Below are 21108 nucleotides of genomic sequence, written 5' to 3'. Positions count from 1 at the left end.
TTCTCTCATTGACAGAGGAGTTTATTCTTTGTTTTTTTGTTGTTGATTGTAACTCTTAAGTTTAAGCATGGCTGCTGTATTCCATAGTTCCAAGGGACACTACTTACATGTGTTCTTTGATAATGGTTCAAATTTGATATTGCCCTTACCTTTCTAACCATTTTGTTTTATATTAAATTCTTCCTATTCCCACATAATATATTCCCCATGTAAGAATAAATAAAAATATCCCAAAACAAGCTGTTTTAAAATTATCTTCCACTGGCCATAGTTGATGCCATGACTAAAGCTAAATATTTTCAGATACTTCTTTCTTATATCAGTTATGATTGTGAAATGAAGACTCCATAAAGAGAAATGCCCAAACTAAAGTTAAGCATTTTGAGCTGTGGAGTTCCCTTCCCTTTCTGGTTGATTACTCTGGGAATGTATACTAATAATGCAGCAGCAAAAGGCTGCTCTGTTGTATAATTGGTGGGCTCTGCTTTCCTGCTCCTTAGGGGCAATGCTGGCATAATTTTTTTGTAAGAGCTGTAGACTGAAGGAGATGGCTTAGGTGTTCTTTTGCTTAGTCCTCTACCCCTCACCTCCTTGTTCAAACATTGATTCTGACCATTTTCCTACCAAGCGGTAAATTATGTCATATATATATTTTTTTTTTCAGATGAAACTGGAGCGAGCAGAGTGGGGCAATGACCTGCCTAGTGTGGAGTTGCAGCTAGAAACGCAGCAGCACATCCATACCAGTGTAGAAGAGCTGGGCTCAAGTGTCAAGGAGGCCAGGTTGTATGAGGTGCGTAGCCCTCAGAATCCACATTACAAGAGGGATGTGGGTGGAACAGATGAAAGGATAGTACACACAATAAAACTGTAGCGAAGGAGGAGGGTGCTCTGGAAAAGAATAATGATGATGAAGAGTAGTTTATGACAAATTCCCTTTTCACATGAAGTGTTTCTGTTAATCTTTGAAATAAACTTGTGAGAAAAGCATTTTTATTAACTCCTTTTTACTAAGAAGAAAAGTAATACTGGAAGCTAAGGTCAAAATTAGTAAGTAGCGGATGCAGCATCCAAACTCAGGCCCTCTTCCTATAAATTCATGCACTTTTTACTTTCCCATCTGCCTGCAGTTGAGAGCTGGTATAGAGAAACTATTCACGCAATCTCCCTTCTCCTTCAGTCACTGTTCTATCTCATTTTATATTTCAACTCTCTCCTTCAATAAAGCAATTGAATGGGAATCATCAGGCAATGGTTTTGCTTAGAAGCCTCCCAGAATTGCTGGAAACACAGGATAGTGAGGTCTGTTGTTTGTAATTATGCTACTCAACTGTTGCCCACTTACTGTTGCTCCAAGCTATAAAATCTGACTCAGAAATTTGTTGTCTCAGCTTCTGTTTTCTTAGAGCAACCAATCCATATCTTTGTGCAGACATAATATTTACATAGTTGCAACCATAACACATAGTTTACTTATTCTTTCTCTAGTATATTTTTATTTTATTCTTTTTTATTCAGGGAAAGATGTCCCAAAATTTCCGTACCAGCTATGCTGAAACTCTTGGAAAGCTAGAGACACAGTATTGTAAATTGAAGGTGAGTTTCTGCCAGTTCTCTTACGTTCTGCTCATACAGAGTCTGGTTCCCTCCAATCAAATCTCTTCCCTAATTCAGAAATCTCCTGGTTTGGCCCTGTTTTGGTTTTCTGCTTATTAGATTATGTCATTTACTATGCACTTATTCATATGTATTATAACATTTTCTTAATGGGTCAGAAACCACTGTTCTTGAAAGTTTTAAATAAATAGAACCTATCCTAGTTATTGTGCTTCACCAAACCTGTGGCTATATGTGCTTTGAGACACCAAAACTAAAAGTTTGAGATTGGTAGAGGGGACTTTACCTCTGATCTGTTGTTTTTCTTCCCTGTCTATCAAGATTGTCCAGAGTAGGACAGCCCAGGATCATTCTTTAGCCAGGGAGCACCACAAAGGCCTTATGAATTCTGTCTTCCACTTAGGATTGATTAGAGTTCTGGGAGAAACTTGTACAAAACTTGAATCCATGGGGAAAAAAATCCAGAGATTAAAAGCAAATTCATTTCCTGAGTTATTCTCTCCTTTGATGTCAAATATGCTATCTTCTACAGATACAAAGGCTGGCAGTCTAACCTCATAATTCTTGCTTTGTCTAGGAAACCTCTAGCTTCCGGATGAGGCATCTTCAGAGCCTGCATAAATTTGTTTCCAGAGCTACAGCTGAGTTGATCTGGTTGAATGAGAAGGAGGAGGAGGAACTAGCATATGACTGGAGTGACAACAATCCCAATATCTCAGCCAAGAGAAATTACTTCTCTGTGAGTCTAGCACAGCAGCAGGCCTATCGTATTTACTGAACAGCAGCAGCAGGAGACAGGCTAATCTGCTGAAAGCTTGAGTGGCTGGAGTAGCACTCTGCTAGCTAGAAGTAGGGGCCCTACTCAATGCATCCATGCATGTGAGAAGTATAAGTGGAGAGAGGGACAGTAGAGCCCTAGAATTAATTTATCTAGAATGCATTTAGAATGGCAGTGTTGGCTGGGTGCGGTGGCTCACACTTGTACTCCCAGCACTTTAGAAGGCCGAGGCAGGCAGATCACGAGGTCAGGAGATCAAGACCATCCTGGCCAACATAGTGAAACTCCATCTCTACTAAAAATTCAAAAATTAGCCAGGCATGGTGACAGACGCCTGTAGTCCTAGCTAATTGGGAGGCTGAGGCAGGAGAATTGCTTGAACCCAGGAGGTGGAGGTTACAGTGAGCCGAGATCACGCCACTGCATTCCAGCCTGGATGACAGAGCAGGACTCCATCTCAAAAAAAAAAAGGCAGTGTCTTGGGTGAATAGAGCATCAGCCTGTAAATTGAGTCATTTCAGAAGCAATACAGCTTTGTGGTTAAGATTATAGACTTTGGAGTGAGGCAGATCTAAATTCAAATTCTTATTCTTCTACTAACTAGCTGTATAACCTTGGGAAGTCATTTAATCTCTCTGGACCTCCATAAAGTAAGATAATAGCACCGCTTCAAAGCCACCCTCAGCCCTAATAGCACTTATTCCCAAAGGGTTGTATAAAAGATTAAGATTTAATAAGCTAATCTAGACAAAGCATTTAGTATAGTATTTTTTAATTGGGATATACTCTGGGCTTTCCACAAATTTCTGAATTCTCCTTAATTCATGTATTAACTTTTTTGTTTCAGTCTCTTCATTTGTAAAATGAGAAGAGAAATTTAACATTGGACAATAAGACACTGCTTTTTTTTTTCTTTTTTTTCTAGAGCACCTGTTTGTAAAAGGACACCATTTTTCATTCTTTTCAATGAAAGATGTAGACAAGTTAGGATTATTTTTTGCTACTTTTAGTATTTTCACACTCAAGATTTTTAAAGATTTTGTAAACTATGCAAGCAGGGAGCTTTTTGTTTTTGTTTTTAACTAACATGCACTTTAGATTCTTTAATTCTATTGATTTAGAGTTCTGAAAAAATATGTCTCCAATCGGGAGAAAGGCATATAATTCTACTGAATTAAAGAAGAAAGAATGGATGTGTGAGAACTGAAATTAGGCAATAACAGAGATATAAAGAAAGTGCTCTGAGGCTGGGCATGGTGGCGCATGCCTGTAATCCCAGCACTTTGGGAGGCTGAGGTGGGAGGATCACAAGGTCAGGGGTTCAAGATCAGCCTGACCAACATGGTGAAACTCTGTCTCTATAAAATTAAAAAAAAAAGAAAGTGTTTTGAAAGCATAGTAAGGATCGGTAACCAGCTTCACAGAAGAGCTGGCATTTAAATTGGGTCCTGCAGTTAATAGAATTTAGAGTCAGAGGAGAGCATTGTGGGTTGAGGGAATAGTCTGAGCAAAGGCAGCCAGTCATTGATACTCATGTCCTGGTGTGTCATGTACTGGTGTGGGTGCTGACGTGCAGGAACTGTCCATTCCAGCCAAGTTACCTCCTTTGTCTGGTCCAATGCTCATTCTGTGTTCCCCCATTTTACTCACGTCTGGCTGAGATCCCATGTCCTTTGTGAATCATTTTTCAATAATTCCAGTATTTGTGCCCTTCTCTGCGTTCCTCTGGCATGCACTGCTTATACATCTCATTTTGCCACCAATTCTGTATTGTAGGTTCCTTTAAAGTAGGGCAGGGAACACAGCTTTTATTTATGCTATCTGCTACCCCCAGCCAGTAGCACTTATTCTTTAAATTTTGAATTCAATTTTTAGGAGTTGACAATGGAACTGGAGGAGAAACAGGATGTGTTTCGTTCTCTACAAGATACAGCAGAACTGCTTTCACTTGAGAACCACCCAGCCAAGCAGACAGTGGAGGTGTGTAACTTGAGAATGTGTGAAAGTCAGATGCTGAGAGGTTGTCATTATAAAACTATTCAAATTAGAGACTTTGTTCCACTGAAAGACCTGGAAGAAGTGTCAGGATCATTTGTCTTGAGTTTTCTCTCTTTTCATTCCTGACTTCTCCTATATCTCTCAAAAGTCTGCAAACATTTTTGATAGTCTAAGGAGACTACTAAGAGAAACAGTAGAAGGAATATTGACTCCCAACGGTAGGAGGAAAAGTTCCTTGGGACCATATTTCTTCAAATAACTGTCCAGACAGATCCTGCCTCTTACTGGTTTTGTGCCTTTGCCAAAAGAAGATAAACAGCAGAAGAATTCAGGAGGGATTTATTTATGCCTGGGTTTTGCTGCTTAGATCATTTACTTACAACTGAGTATGGAAGAGGCCTTTTCTGTGTAACCCCCTCTAACAAAACCATTTTGGATTAAAGGCACACCTCTTACTCATGAGAAGCATTGAGCAGATGCTAGCTTTTCTATCATTTGCATAGTTATACTTGGAAAACAGTATTGCGCATATATATTGGGTCTGTTAAACGCATGCCCTTCTGTCTGTGTGCTTGTTTATTGCAGGCTTACAGTGCTGCTGTCCAGTCTCAGTTGCAGTGGATGAAGCAGCTGTGCCTATGTGTTGAGCAGCATGTGAAAGAAAATACTGCTTATTTTCAGGTATGACGGGTTTCAGTGTTTGTGTGTGTGTACACATGTATGTCGAAGGTGAGGTTACAAACACATCTGCATTAGTTAGTCAGCTTTTGCTGTATAAACCACCACCCTAAAATTTAGTTGCTTAAAACAGTAGTCATTTAGGTAGCTCATGATTCTGTAGGTTAGCAGTTTGGGCAGGGCTCAGCTGAGTGGTTCATCTTATCTTGCCTGTCTTACTCATGGCTGCAGACAGGTTGGGGCTAGTTGGTCCCGAATGGCATCACTCGTATGTCTGAGAGTTGGCTAGGTACTGGAGCACCAAGCCATGTGTCTCTAGCATCCAGCAGCCTTCTTCACAAAGTGACTGTGTTCCATAAGCAGCAAGAGAGAGCAAGTCCTAGAGCACAAGCCCTTTTTTTCTGCTTCTGTCACATTTATTAATGTGTCTTTGGTCACACCAGACGCGTGGCTATGCCTAGCTCAAGGTGAGGAGAAATAGACTCCACCTCTTGATGGGAGGAGCTGTAAAATATTATGACCTTTTTTTTTTCTTTTTTCAATCTGTCAGAACATGAAAGAATATGCTGCTTATTTTCAGTTGAGGTGGGAGGAGAAAATAAGCTGTTTTCTTTGTTTTTGCCCTGAATTAAATAATCTCCCTGATTATTTCATAGTATGAATTGAAACAGTCAATGAAACATTTCGCTCACTCAACCTTAGGTTTTTCATGAAACACAACCCACAGCCAAATGCTGTCCCTAGCCAGAAGTCAAGAGGAAACAGCAGTGATTTCTGAGGGAGTGAAATAGGCTAACTTTTCTATAGGGTAGGGTTTGAGGTAGTCAACACTAATATTTTACTGCATGGCTTTTCAAACCCTTCAGTTTTTGTTTCAGTGGTCCTTGTAATGAACTGTCACTAATCCAGTAGGGTGTAATCAGCTTTGCTAAGCTCTGCACAGTAAAATTGTTCTTTCTTAGTTAACATTCCGGTGTTCTGACGTTTTGAGCAGAAGGCATCCTCCCTTTGTGTTCCCATAGTTCTTCAGTGATGCACGAGAGCTGGAATCATTCTTGAGGAACCTCCAAGATTCCATTAAACGAAAATATTCCTGTGACCACAACACCAGTTTATCCCGCCTTGAAGACCTGCTCCAGGACTCCATGGTGGGTGTTGCCTCAGTGGGGATGATTACTTCTGAGAAAGAGAGTAAACCGTATCAGCTGCTGCTGTTTATATCCTTGAAAGCTCCAGGGCAATGGGTCATTGTTATAATAAAGTTTGACTTACATTCAAATAGAGTTTAATCAATGTTGTTCTGTCTCTTTCCTTTTTTTCCTTTTCTTTCCTTAAAGAAGTTGCTAATAAGTTTTCTTTGGGTATGTTATTGAAGTAAAGGCCTAGTCTTCTCCTCTGAGCCACTTTGAGCTCATCATACTTTCTTTGCATTTTTCCTATTTTAATGTAAAAGATAGAGCCAAGGATGAGGTGTTGAGCATGAAAAAAGGGGTTGAAGGAGATTAGTTGCTATCAAATTCTTTTTTACTATCTTATGCAAAAAAAGAATTAAAAAAAGCAAAAAAAGAAATACGCCTTAGTCAAATTTTCCTCCTTGGTAGTTTTCTTTTAGATGATAATTAAAATTGATTTTAATTCAAGCAGACATTAAAATCTTATTTAGATGTGATATAATATTTGTGCAGTTATTTATGTAGCAATATTAAGTTTTAAAAAATAGTTTACAGGCTGGGTACAGTGGCTCACGCCTGTAATCCCAGCCCTTTGGGAGGCCAAGGCGGTTGGATCACAAGATCAGGAGATCGAGACCATCCTGGTTTAAACAGTGAAACCCTGTCTCCAATAAAAATATAAAAAATTAGCCAGGTGTGGTGGCACACGCCTGTAGTCCCAGCTACTTGGGAGGCTGAGGCTGGAGAATTGCTTGAACCCAGGAGGCAGAACCCAAGATGACGCCGCTGCACTCCAGCCTGGGCGACAGAGCAAGACTATGTCTCAAAAAAAAAAAAGAGTTTTACATTCAGTATTTAGTTAAAATCAATTTTATATTCATTTTTTCAGTGAGTTATTCCTTCAGGAGTGCTGATAATTAAATTAGCAGAAAGACTACTTATATTTATTGAATGTATATTATATAGAGTTGGTAAGACAAGGCTCAAGCTACATCTCAAATTAAGATAGAAATGTCTATGCAATAGGGAACTTCCTTTGAGAGAAGCAAGGGGAATCTCGAATTTCAGTAGAAAAGTCTAAATAAGAGAACTAGAATAACCCAAAACAGTTCACTTTTTTAGTGGGTAAGATTTGGGCATTTGTGAATGTAAAGTTTTTTTTTTAAACACACTTTCAGGCACTGTAAACCTATGAGTGGTTTTACATTCACCTGGGCGAATAGTCCGTTAATTTAATTAATTTGAAATGAAGGATGAAAGCCTGACTTTTCGGATGTTGTCTCTAAAATGTCTCTCTTGGAGGTACTACAAGTATGAAGGAGGAATATAATCCTTGGCTGTTATCTCCTCCCTCCCACAGAGTACCTTCTGTCATAGGGTAACTCCTCTGCAATGGTTGTCATATCTTCTCTTCTCGAGGGTCGCTGCTCTGTTCCCTCCTCTCCAGGTCAGGGGCATCGGGTTGGCGCTGTCATCGGGGCATGGAGTCACCTGGGTCTGCTCCTCAGCTTGTCCGTCAGGTTCGGGAGCATCTGTCCTGGCTTCTGGTTCTTTTCAGAACTTTTACCATGCTGAGCACTTTCTCTTGAGCTTGAGCTGTTTGTCTGTGGGTTAGACAGAAATTGACATCTTTATTGCAAGGAAACTGAAGTGGGTAGACCAGCTCTCAAGTATGGAAATGTGGCTGTCTCCCTGATATATTCCATTCCTCTTTCTTAACTAATAAGTTAAAGTTGTATTTCTTCCAATCATGCTCCCGGGGACAGGCACAGGTAGTTTATTTAAGCATTTCTTTTTCTTTACTTGCATAGTCTTAGTTCTTTAATGGCATTTCCTAACATTATTAACTCTTTACTCTCATCACATCTACATCCATCCTAAGAAAGCCCTCTTCTGGAGAGAATTTTATACCTCAAAATGGTCTTGAAACATCTGGGTTAATGGATAAAGTTTATCTATTACTCTTTAATGGAATTGGTAGTAGATTGCTACCAATTTTGTTAACAAGAAGTTTATTCATTTTTAAGATTATTGGATTTGCAGAGATTTGAGAGTTTCAATTTTGCATGATACGTCTTTCTAACCAATCAAATTTATATGAATATAGCACAGCATATACTAAGAGGTAAACCCTAAATCATTTGTCATGATACCTTCACCAACAGCATTGTTGGTTGAAGAGCTAAGATCGTTCTCTAGAAAACTTGACTCAATTTAGGAAAATAAAATATTTGGAGTAGACCTTGAGATTCAATTATTTTTTAAAAATTTAAGGAAATATAACTAGCTTCTCCTTAGCAGAAAGGGAAGAACTGGTTTCTACCAGTGAGAAATTGGCTAATAATAATATACTTATTATTGATTTTAACTTTTGTGTTCTCTGAATCATATTTAGGTAAATTTTTTATTAGCTATATAGCTGTATTTGGAAGCTAGAAGTATTTGTTTTTATTTTGGTTTTTGCATGTGGCTTTATGGTTCATTGAAAGTGGCACAGGGAGAAAGCTGTAAAGTTTGAGTGCAAAAGCACTTGGTAGAAGATAGAATCATTCTCTCCTTTTTTGTTTATCCTTGTCTAAATCTTTAAGATGCCTCCACCAACCGTCCCTACTTAACTGAGAGATGACATTCTCTAAGGGAGTGGAGTATTCAGTTTTCTTTGTTGACTTAGTCACCCTGAATAGCTACATTTATGTCATTTTGTTTTTCTTCTCATTTTGTAGGATGAAAAGGAACAGCTTATACAGTCCAAGAGTTCTGTTGCCAGTCTTGTTGGGAGATCAAAAACCATTGTGCAGCTAAAACCACGCAGTCCAGACCATGTGTTAAAGAGCACCATTTCTGTTAAGGCCATCTGTGACTATCGGCAGATCGAGGTGAGGAGGTGGAAAGAGTACCGCTGGGCTGCAGAGGGAAGGGTTATGATGATAAGGAAAGATAAAATTTTCGAGTTTTAAGAATTAGAATTTAGCCAGGCATGGTGGCTCACGCCGGTAATCCCAGCACTGTGGGAGGCTGAGGCAGGTGGATCACAAGGTTAGGAGTTCAAGACCAGCCTGGCCAACATGGTGAAACCCCATTTCTACTGAAAATACAAAAAAAAGTTAGCCAGGCGTGGTGGCAGACACCTGTAATGCCAGCTACTCGGGAGGCCGAGGCAGGAGACTTGCTTGAACCCAGGAGGCAGAGGTTGCAAAATAAATAAATAAATAAATAAAAAACTAAAAGCTTCGACCCTATAATCTTGACCTGCTCCCTTGGCATCATTATCTACTCAGTTGCCTAAGTGCTGACAGAGATAGTACTTTGTAGCACCTGGAGATTCTAGCACCTTGACTCCCCCACCCCTCTTATCCTCCACAGCTGGTAAGACCATCAAGTTTGTACTAATTTGTAAATAGCTCTGCTACTACCACCCTAAGAGCATAAGAGGCTGGGTGTGATGGCTCATGCCTATAATCCCAGCATTTTGGGCAAGGAGCATGGATCACTTGAGCTCAGGAGTTCAAGGCCAGCTTAGGCAACATGGTGAACCCACGTCTCTACAAAAATTAGCCAGGTGCAGTGGCGTGCAGCTATAGTCCCAGCTACTCGGGAGGTTGAGCCAGCAAAATCACTGACCCCAGGAGGTGGAAGTTGCAGTGAGCCAAGATCACACCATTCACTCTCTAGCCTGGGTGACAGGAGTGAAACCCTGTTAAAAAAAAAAAAATACGCCTAAGTTTCTTTCACTTGAATTATTGTATCAGCCTCCTCATTTAGTGCACAAAGGATCCTACCACCAGCATGTTTTTTTTGTTGTTGTTGTTGTTGTTTTTTCATTTAAATAACAATCCTCTGCTTAAGTCATTAATTACTCATTGCTCTTGGGAAAAAGCCTAAACTCCTTAATGTGGCTTTAAAATCCTGAGTAATCTGTCTTTACCTCTCTAGCCATGACTGGGTCATATCCTTTACATTATTCCCTGGTAAATTGCATTTGTCACACAGTTTTATAACTACATATATCACCAGAACATGTGAAAATACCACGTTTGTCTGCTTACCACAGTACTTTTAATTAATTAATTAATTTGTGACAGGGTCTCACTCTGTGGCCCAGGCCGGAGTGCAGTAGCACTATCATGGCTCACTGCAGCCTTGACCTCCCTGGACTCAGGTGATGCTCCCACCTCAGCCTCCCGAGTAGCTGGGACTACAGGCATGCACTACTATACCTGCCTAATTTTTGTATTTTTTGTAGGATGAGGTTTTGCTATGTGGCTTAGGCTGGTCTCGAACTCCTGGGCTCAAGTGGCCTGCCTGCCTTAGCCTTCTGAAGTCCTGGGCTTATAGGTGTGAGCTGCTGTGCGTGGCCAATTCTACCGTTTGAATCTCCAGTGTCCTAGCACATAGTAGACACTCAAGAAATATGTGTTATACAAAAGAATGAATTAATTAAAAAATGGAAAAAATTAAAATTAAAAAATGGGACTGTACTTTTGTGTGTCTTGATATTTCTGCTTATAAGTTAGGGATAATACTCTTGATCACTTGTCTCTCAAGAGAAAGACTTGATAATTCCAAAATGCTTAAACATTTTCAGGGGTTTGGGTGGGATGATAGGAAGGGAGTAAAATCATAAAAGCAATGTTTTGATTATTCATATTCCATTAATTTTTACTCTGGCAGATTTCTGTGCTGAATTTGCTCTTGAGTCTTTGTAGTCTCTTTATAACTTTCATATACTGAGTTACTTGGCGTGTAACAGGCATTTAATACACATTTGTTTCCTTGATTTATTTGGCATCACAATTTTTTCTGTGTTGTGTGTTTATACCTATTATCTTTTGGCAAAATCAGAAGCCCTCAATAAGTGATAGCAGATCTTTTCTTAAGTAGATTTTTTTCTTAAGGATTTGATAGCCTTGGAATGAGGCACCAGGTTAATGATGGGTTGTTGGTTTACCCATTAGCAATAACTGGTAAATTTATCTCTTCAGATTACTATTTGCAAGAATGATGAATGTGTGCTAGAAGATAATTCTCAGCGGACCAAATGGAAAGTGATCAGCCCCACAGGGAATGAGGCAATGGTGCCATCAGTCTGCTTCCTCATTCCCCCACCCAATAAGGATGCCATTGAGATGGCCAGCAGGTAACTTGGCCCAGCTGCCACTGGTACAGCCACCTCTGCTGTTGGCCTCAGTGAACTGATGGAGGGATAAGTGTGCCTTTGTGATCTTCGTGAACACAGTTGTGAAGTTCCTCCTGGGAGAGACGTCTCATTGGAGATATCAAGTCTCCTACTGCCAGCCACATAGCAGATCTTCAATAAATACTTTTGTTCAGCTAGAGTATATTCAGTGAACTCTTATAGATAGTTTACTCTCCCAAGATTGATTTTTTTTACCAGCCTGGCCAACATGGTAAAACCCTGTCTCTACTAAAAATACAAAAATTAGCTGGACGTAGTGGCACATGCCTATAGTCCTAGCTACTTAGGAAGCTGAGGCATTAGAATCACTTGAACCCAAGAGGTGGAGGTTATCGTCAGCTGAGATCACACCGCTGCACTCCGGCCGCCTGGGTGACAGAGTGAGACTCCATCTCAAAAAAAAAAAAAAAAAACAAGATTGGGTTGGACGCAGTGGCTCAACGCCTTTAATCCCAGCACTTTGGGAGGCCATGCAGGCAGATCACTTGAGATCAGGAGTTCAAGACCAGCCTGGCCAACATGGTGAAATCTTGTCTCTACTAAAACAATAAAAAAATTAGCTGGGCATAATGGCATGTACCTATAATCCCAGCTACTCAGGAGGCTGAGGCAGGAGAATTGCTTGAACCTGGGAGGCAGAGGTTGCAGTGAGCCAAGCTCAGATCGTGCCACTGCACTCCAGCCTCGGTGACAGAGGGAGACTCCATTTCCAAAAAAAAAGAAAATTGATTTTTTTTTTAATGGCAGCTTATTTTCTTTAATTTTTATTAAAGTAATATATAGGCTAGGCACCATGGCTCTTGCTTGTGATTCCAGCACTTTGAGAGTCTGAGGCTATTGGATTACTTGAGGTCAGGAGTTCAAGACCAGCCTGAATAACATGTTGAAACTCCATCTCTACTAAAAGTACAAAAAATTAGCTTTGCCTAGTGGTGCACAACCGTGGTCCCAGCTACTGTGGAGGCTGAGGTAGAAGAATTGCTTGAACCCAGGGGTGGAGGTTGCAGTGAGATGAGATCACGGCACTGTACTCCAGCCTAGGCAACAAGAGTGAGACTCTGTCTCCCCCACCCCCCCCCCAGAAAAAAATACACACACACACATATTTTAGAAAGTTGAGTTATACTACAAAGTTTATTATAATAAAAATTAGCTATCACCTCTCTTGTCCCAAAACTTTGCAGAGTCAACTGTTTTCAGCTGTTTTAGTAGATTTTGCTGGGTTATCAATCTGCATTTCCAAATGCAATTTTTTCCTGCTATTTCCTTATTTGTTTTCAACTTCAGAAATTATCTATTAACTTTTTACTCTAGGAAATTAGCATTTAGCTTTCTATATATACATGCATGCATATACTTCTTTTATCTTTCAAATGTAGTTATATCACAGTTTGTGTTTAAGCTGATATTTTTTGTTTTATTAGTACATGCATTGTTTAAAGCTGAACCACATTGTACTCTAGGGGACTATTGTGGGGTGACTGTGCCTTACCTCTCTGAACTCGTCCTCTGCCACTCTCCTTGCTTGTACTTAGCTGCAGTCACTCTGGTCTTTTCTCTGTTTCTCAAACACAGACAGCATATTATTGCCTCAGGGCCTTTCCACTTCTGCTTGCTTCTGATATTTAAACGATTCACTCCCTCACTTCATTCAGTTTCTCTTAGAATCCTCACGGACCACCATACCCACTCACTGCATGCCACTCTGTGTCTTCTTTACTCATTTTAGTTTTCTTCAGAACTCTTAATATTGCCTAACAGATTATGTATTTGTTTATCCTCTTCTGTTAGAGATTTTTGTCCATTTTATTTGCTGCTGTATCTTTAGCACCTAGAACCATTCCTAGCAGCACATAGTAGGTATTCAATAAATGATTGTTGAAAGTATGAAAGAGTAGGTGAGTGAAGATATTTATGAATAAATTATTTACTTTTTGTTTGTTTGTTTGTTTAAGATGGAGTCTCCCTCTCTCTCCCAGGCTGGAGTGCAGAGGTGCAACCTGGGGTCACTGCTACCTCTGCCTCCCAAATTCAAGTGATTCTCCTGCCTCGGCCTCCCGAGTAGCTGGGATTACAGGCATGCACCACCACGCCTGGCTAATTTTGTATTTTTAGTAGAGATGGTTTCTCCATGTTGGTCAGGCTGATTTCGAACTCCTGACCTCAAGTGATTTACCTGCGTCAGCCTCCCAAAGTGCTGGGATTACAGGAGTGAGCCACCAGGCCCGGCCTTATTTACTTTTTTATATCATTTTTGTTTCCTTGGAGTGGGTAATTGTTTTGTTCTTTAGTTTGCTTAGTTGTCCCCAAACTCTCCTACATTACTGTAAAAGGCTTCCCAATATGGCCAAACACCACAGGGAATTTTCATTTTTCTTTTGGAAACATTTGAACCATTCTATCTTTTTTATTTTTTAAGTCTGGACCAGTTCTGTAGGCCTGATTCAGTACTGTGTCTGTGTTATTACACTCTGTGGAGGCACTTCACCTCTCTTCTATGCTGGACCCACTAATTCCTAGATTCCAAGTCTTATTTATTAGTGTATTCCCTGGTTTGGTGGATTACACTCTCCAGTGCCCTAAAGACTGAGTAGGAGTTAAATTTTTTGACACCTCTTATCTCTGAAAATGTCTGTCATCTTCCTTCTCTAACTGGCAAGATAGATAATTTTTTTTGTAAATTATTATTATTATTTTTGTGATGAAGTCTCGCTGTGTTGCCTAAGCTGGAGTGGCGTGCACAATTGTAGCACACCCTAACTCTGTCTCCCAACCTTAGGTGATCCAACCACGCCAGCCTCCCAAAGTACTGAGGTTACAGGCATGAGCCACTGCCCCCAGCCTAATTTTTGTATTTTTAGTAGAAAAGGGTTTCACCATGTTGGCCAGACTGGTCTCAAACTTCTGACCTCAGGTAGTCTGCCCACATCAACCTTCCAAAATGCTGGGATTACAGGGGTGAGCCACCATGCCCAGCCTGGAAATCGTTTGTACTCTGAACTTTGAAACCATTGCTCTATTGCTTTCTAGCTTTCATGATTTTTTGTTTAGATATATAGTGCCATTTTCATTCTTTCTTTCTTTTTTTTTTAGGTTTACATATTAAAACTCACCTTTTGTCATGAGCAGTACTATTGGTTTTGACAAAGGCTTAGAATTGTTTGTCCTTCACCTCTGTCATAATATGAAACAGTTTGATACTTTTACCTTTTTGTAAGAAATGTTTATTTCTCTGGAAGTGTTTAAACGCTTCTCTTTGTCTCTAATCTTTGAAAGGGATACTGTACCTTTGAGTCTTTTTGCATTTATTATGCTAATGAACACAAACTAGAAATCCATCTTTCAAGTCTGGGGAAGTTTTTTCTTGAATTATTTCTTTAATTATTTATTCTCCTTTTTTTTTTTTTTTTTTTTTTTTTTTTTTTTTTTTTTTTGTTGGTTTATTTGTTTTCTGTTTGTTTTGCATCTTTATATTTTTATTCTTCTTTGGGATTTCCCGCACTTTGAATTTCAACTCTACTGAAATTTTATTGAGGCTTTTGGAGAGAAGGAATATTAAACTTACGGATTTAATGCCTCTTATTTAACTGATGTCCTGGCTTCTAATTTTCCATCCTGTTCTTTATATCTTATATTTTTCTCTAAAATTGAAGAAATTCAAGGTAACATGGTAGGTGTATATGTCTGTGTATTTGTGTTTGTAAGACTTCTTGAAATCAAGATTGAATTAGACATGAGATGCTTGGGAAAAATATCTCAAACCCTTCATACTGCAGTTTTCTTTTATATAGCAGGTGAATTTCTTAAGTTGCTATTAAGTTCTCAACATTTTAGCATTTTTGTAAATATTTGGAACACAGCAAATCAGTTCTTAATCATTGATACAATTATTTTTCAACAATTCTGAATGGGATGTTGTTTATACCTTTCTCTATTATTTGCTCTCTTTGGTTATTTCTTCTCTCTGACTTTTAGTCATCATATTATACGCAGGTAACATTTATGAGATTACTAAATATGTGCTAACATAATATGTATAATACTATAGCAAATCCAAATTCAATATCTCAATTAATAAATGTAGTTTAGTCCAGGCATGGTGGCTCACACTTGTAATCTCAGCACTTTGGGAGGCTGAGGTGGTCAGGAGTTCGAGACCAGCCTGGCCAACATGGTGAAACCCCATCTCTACTAAAAATACAAAAAATTAGCCAGGCATGGTGGCGCAGGCCTGTAAGCCCAGCTACTCGGGAGGCTGAGGCAGGAGAATTGCTTCAACCCAGAAGGCAGAGGTTGCAGTGAGCCAAGATTACACCATTGCACTCCAGCCTGGGCAACAGGGTGAGACTCCATCTCAAAAAAAAAAAAAAAATGTAGTTTAGTTTTTGTTGTTGTTGTTGTTTTAATAGAGATGAGGTCTCACTATGTCGCCCAGGCTGGTCTTGAACTCCTGGGCTCAAGTAGTCCTCCCACCTTGGCCTTCAAAAGTTCTGGGATTATAGGAGTGAACCACCATGCCCAGCCTCAATTTATTTAGTTCTTAAAAATTCCTGGGACATTAGTATTTGTCTTGTTGTCTTTCTCTGCTCAGCATAGGCTCAGTTCTGCTAAGGCAATCACATTTTTCCTTAGAAGGTCTCTAATATGGAGTTCAATTCTTACAAAGGTAATAGTCAGGTTCTGTGTTATTTCTAGGGTTGAACAGTCTTATCAGAAGGTGATGGCCCTTTGGCACCAGCTACATGTTAACACCAAAAGCCTTATTTCTTGGAACTATCTTCGTAAAGACCTTGACCTTGTACAGACCTGGAACCTAGAAAAGGTAATTGTGAAAACTTTACCCCAGGCTTGCATTCTGTTGGCAAGATTTTTTTAAAAGGAGCTTTTTTCATTACTGTGAGACATTTTTCCACCCAAATGGAGTAAAGTGGACTCAGGTATACTATTTTAGAGTTAGAGACCTGAGGTTCTTACAAACTAGAAGTAGCAATTTGAATGGTAAAGGAAATTCCTAATTAGAATAAGTAACATCTTTGGTCTTCTTAGCAATGGGAGAAGGTTGCAGGCTTTTTCTCACTCTGTAAGACAAGCATGTCTTTTGCATAAGAATATATAGTAAGTGAATACTTGTGAACAACTATTAAGAGTTATGTCCAGTGGGGCATGTTGGGTGCTTCTGGGATGCTGGTAATGTTCTGCTTCTTAACCTGAATGCTCATTAAATGGAGGAATTCAAATTATAAAAGTCAACATGTTTATAAATATGGTTTGTGCACTGTTTTGTATATGTGTTACTTCAGTAAAATGGAGGAAAAGAGAAAGTGTTATATTTTTATTCTGTTGCAATTTCTTCTGACTTTTTCTTTCTAGCTTCGATCCTCAGCACCAGGGGAGTGCCATCAGATTATGAAGAACCTTCAGGGCCATTTTGAAGACTTTCTGCAGGATAGTCGTGATTCTGTGCTGTTCTCAGTGGCTGATCGCTTGCGCTTGGAAGAGGAGGTGGAAGCTTGTAAAGCCCGCTTCCAGCACCTGATGAAGTCCATGGAGAATGGTGTGTGCACTGGGAAGAGGGAAAGAGAATAGTGGAATGAGAGCCTTGAAGGGGTTGCTATGAGACCCTTCATATAAATGAGAAGGGTCTTTTTCCATTGAGTTGCTAAGACCTTAAGATAGAGAAAAACTTGTAGATGAATTCCCAAAATCAGATCATGGAAGGAGAGGTCTGTTGATATTTCAGTTGTTCACATTTTCTTGTGGCTGTAACATGTTTAGACTCTCAAAGATTAGTATACAATATGTGAAATTTAGGATCAGGTAGGATCAGACAGAAGATTCCCTAAATGAAGCCTTGTTTTTATCAGTAGGCTATCAGGTCTGCTTATCTCTGATGTCGAGCTTACTGGTCTTTTGCGTTTGTTCATTCACAGAGGATAAAGAGGAGACTGTGGCCAAGATGTACATTTCAGAGTTGAAAAATATCCGGCTACGCCTGGAGGAGTATGAACAGAGGGTAATCAAACGAATTCAGTCTCTAGCGAGCTCTAGGACTGACAAAGATGCCCGGCAGGACAATGCATTAAGGATTGCAGAGCAAGAGGTAAGCTCTAAGAGCAATGTGGGTGCTGATTGTGGAGTGAATGCTTTCAGAGTTAATTGGATGGCGAAAGAGTAAGGAACCTGGTCAGGCGTGGTAGCTCATGCCTCTAATCCCAGCATTTTGGGAGGCCAAGGCGGGTGGATCATTTGAGGTCACGAGTTTGAGAACAGCCTGTTCAACATGGTGAAACCCCATCTCTACTAAAACTACAAAAATTAGCTGGATGTGGTGGTGGGTGCCTATAATCCCAGCTACTCAGGAAGCTGAGGCCAGAGAATCGCTTCAACCTGGGAGGCGGAGGTTGAGGTGAGCTGAGATCATGCCATTGTAGTCCAGTCTGGGTGACAGAGTGAGACCCTATGTCAAAACAAACCAACCAACCAACAGAAAAAGAGTATGGAACCTAAGAAATGAGGCAATAGACTCAACAGTCCTTCTCAGGACTTCCTCCCGGCAGTCTATAAATGTCTTTTACCTATGGAGAAGTGTGATTTCAGCTCCGTGTGTATTGCTGAATGTTGATTAGTTTCCCACAGAGTTGAGAAGGCAAACAGACTAGTAAATTGTTCTAAGCAGTGTATTTGAGCTATGTATTTTGAAACTGCTTAGTGGAGATGCCACTCTTGCTTCTATCCCTGTGCTACTTTCAATGACTTGGTTACCTTCTGTCACATAACCAATAAATAAAGGAATGACTCTTATTTCTATATAGGCTCTGATATATGCTCTCTCTGTGACTTTGAGCAAGTGAACTCTCATCTTTAGTTTACTTTCTTGTAAAATGGAAATGATAATGCACGTTATAGGGTTATTTTGAAAATTAAATGGTAAAGTACATACAGTGAGCTTCCTGAAAAAGTAAAATACTATAAAAATGTAGGGTTGTGTTCTTGAAGTAAAAGCAGCAAATATTTATTGCTTTTTTAAGTCCCCTGAGGCATACAAAGAAAAGTAAGCCAAGGTCCTTGTTTTTTGGCTTACAATGTAGTAAAAGAAGAATAAAAGGTTGAAGTTAGAATTAGAGGCTTCAGTATAAGATATAAGAGATGTCATAAATAGTAACTAGTGTATTTCAAGCAAAGATTGCTGTAGGAATTTAGAGTATTTATAATTACAGTGGTATGAGAGAACTCTATGAAGGCTATTAAATTTGATCTGGGAGCTTAAAGGGGATGGAAAGGAATGGCAAATGAAGAGGAGTGATTTTTCTAACTTTAGTTTTTCTCCCCAAACCTGAAGATAAGAGTGAGAGGGTAAGTATGATTTTTACTGGCGGAGAGGGAGTAGTGTGAGGCATATTATATAAGCCTGGAATTCTCATGTGGAAGCTTTTTACTTTTTTATAGGGTGATACAAAATCTACTTATCCTTGAAAAATAGAACACACTAAGAAATAAAAGTCAACTGGATGCTTGAAGCTGAGGTGGGAGAATTGTTTGAACCCAAGAGTTTGAGGCTTCAGTGAGCTATAACAGCGCCACTGCACTCCAGCCTGAGAAAGAGTGAGACCCCATCTCAAGATACATATATACATACATACATCTAAAAATATCTTTTCCTTTTTTTTTTTTTTTTTGAGACCAGAGTTTCACTCTTGTTGCCCAGGCTGGAGTGCAGTGGCACAATCTTGGCTCACCACAACCTCTGCCTCCTGGGTTCAAGTGATTCTCCTGCGTCAGCCTCCTGAGTAGCTGGGACTACAGGCATGCGCCACCACACCCAGCTTATTTTTGTATTTTTAGTAGAGATGGGTTTCACCATATTGGCCAGGCTGGTCTCGAACTCCTGACCTTGTGATCCACCTGCCTCAGCCTTCCAGAGTGCTGGGATTACAGGTGTGAGCCACCACGCCCAGCCCCTCTTCCTTTTTAAAACTTTATTTTGAAATAATTTCGGATAGAAAAGTTTTATTCTCTTATACCTTTCACCTAGAGCCCCCACATGTTAACATTTTTATGCATTTGCTTTATCATTTTATTCTATATATTATACATCATAATATTCCTTTTTTATCTTGAGAGTTTCAGACACGATGCTCCTTTAAATACTTCAGTGTACATCTTCGTAAAACAAGGACAGCCTCTTACATAACCATGGAACAATGATTAACATCAGGAAATTAACATTGATATTGGTCAGGCATGGTGGCTCATGTCTGTAATCCTAGCACTCAGGCAGGCTGATGTAGGCAGACTGCTTGAGCCCAGGAGCTCGAGACCAGCCTGGCCAACATGGCAAAACCCTATCTCCACTAAAAATACAAAAACTAGCCAGGCTTCATGGCACAAGCCTGTAATCCCAGATATTCAAGTGGCTGAGGTATGAGAATCGCTTGAAACTGGGAAGTAGAGGTTGCAGTGAGCCAAGATCACAACACTGCACTCCAGCCTGGGCGACAGAGGAAACCTCTATCTCAAAAACAAACAAATATTGATGTAATACTGTTATCCAAGCTCACAACTCATTAAAATTTCATCAGTTGACCAAATAATGCCTTTTATATCCTAACCTCCATCCCTAGCAACCCCAAGAAGGCGGGTCCAAGATTCAGTCCAGGATTACATATTGCATTTGGTTGCTATGTATCTTCTGATTTCTTTAACTTGAAACAGTTTCTCAACTTTCCAGCATCTTTCATAACCTTAACGTTTTTTATGAGTGCAGGCCATTTATTTTGTAGAATAAATGTAGAATATTTTGTCCTTCTGTTTGTGGTTATCTGAGGCTTCTTCCTGCTTAGTGTTAGGTCTTACAAATTTGGCAGGAATTCTGCAGAAGTGATACTGTGTCCTTGGTACATTAGTGTGTCATATAAGTAGGGATGTGACATCGATTTGTCCCATTACTGGGGATGTTAATTTTGATCTCTGGTTGCTGTCCCTTTGTTATTACTAAGTATCTTATGGGGAGATACTGGAGACTATGTAAATAGCCTTTTTTTTGTTTTGTTTTGAGACGGAGTCTTCCTCTGTTGCCAGGCTGTATTGCAGTGACGTGATCTCAGCTCCCTGTAACTTCTGTCTCCCAGTTCAAGTGATTCCCCTGCCTCAGCCTCCTACGTAGCTGGGATTACAGGCACGTGCCACAATGCCCCGTTAACTTTTTGTGTTTTAGTAGAGACGGGGTTTCACCATGTTGGCCAGGATGGTCTCGATCTCCTTACCTCGTGATCTGCCCATCTTAGCCTCCCAAAGTGCTGGGATTACAGGTGTGAGCTACTGTGCCCAGCGGTAAATATCGTATTTTTCATCAAATTTTCACCAACTAGTTTTAACATCCATTGTTAATTCTTAACTGAATCAATTATTAGTATCATAGTTGCCAAAAGTTGCTTTTCTAATTCTGTCATTTTCTACATTAAAAAAATTTACATTCTATGGAAAAGGAAAAACCAACCTTCTTTCATTTTCTGTAGTTTGTCTTCCCTCCTTCCTTCCCTCCCTTTTTTCTTCTCTCCTTCCCTTGCTTTCTTCTTTCATTATTTATTTATGTCAATATACACTCACAGATTTTTATTTTATTCAGTGGTATATAATTTGTTACTGTCACTGTTTTTATTATTATTATT

General features: G+C 39.7%; 1 protein-coding gene across 29 annotated transcripts in view; it reads left to right on the top strand.

The window, feature by feature from the left end:
• MACF1 (microtubule actin crosslinking factor 1) overlaps positions 1-21108 on the top strand; it is a 421177-nt gene that overhangs the window by 225996 nt on the left and 174073 nt on the right. For 24 of the 29 annotated variants that reach the window (XM_017508009.2, XM_037731187.1, XM_017508011.2 and 21 more), the window contains 12 exons: positions 665-793; positions 1519-1596; positions 2195-2356; positions 4271-4375; positions 4979-5074; positions 6094-6219; positions 8010-8015; positions 8967-9119; positions 11226-11380; positions 16136-16262; positions 16811-16994; positions 17371-17540. In XM_017508009.2, coding sequence (XP_017363498.1) covers positions 665-793; positions 1519-1596; positions 2195-2356; positions 4271-4375; positions 4979-5074; positions 6094-6219; positions 8010-8015; positions 8967-9119; positions 11226-11380; positions 16136-16262; positions 16811-16994; positions 17371-17540 — 1491 coding nt within the window. The remainder of the gene's footprint in view (positions 1-664; positions 794-1518; positions 1597-2194; positions 2357-4270; positions 4376-4978; positions 5075-6093; positions 6220-8009; positions 8016-8966; positions 9120-11225; positions 11381-16135; positions 16263-16810; positions 16995-17370; positions 17541-21108) is intronic. The other 5 variants (XM_017508022.2, XM_017507991.2, XM_017508023.1 and 2 more) reach the window with 1 other exon arrangement.

This window comes from Cebus imitator, unplaced genomic scaffold (assembly GCF_001604975.1).
Source record: "Cebus imitator isolate Cc_AM_T3 unplaced genomic scaffold, Cebus_imitator-1.0 Scaffold385, whole genome shotgun sequence".
NCBI classification, from domain to species: Eukaryota; Metazoa; Chordata; class Mammalia; order Primates; family Cebidae; genus Cebus; species Cebus imitator.
Note: the sequence above shows the minus strand (reverse complement) of the source record. Positions and strands in the feature narration are given on the sequence as shown.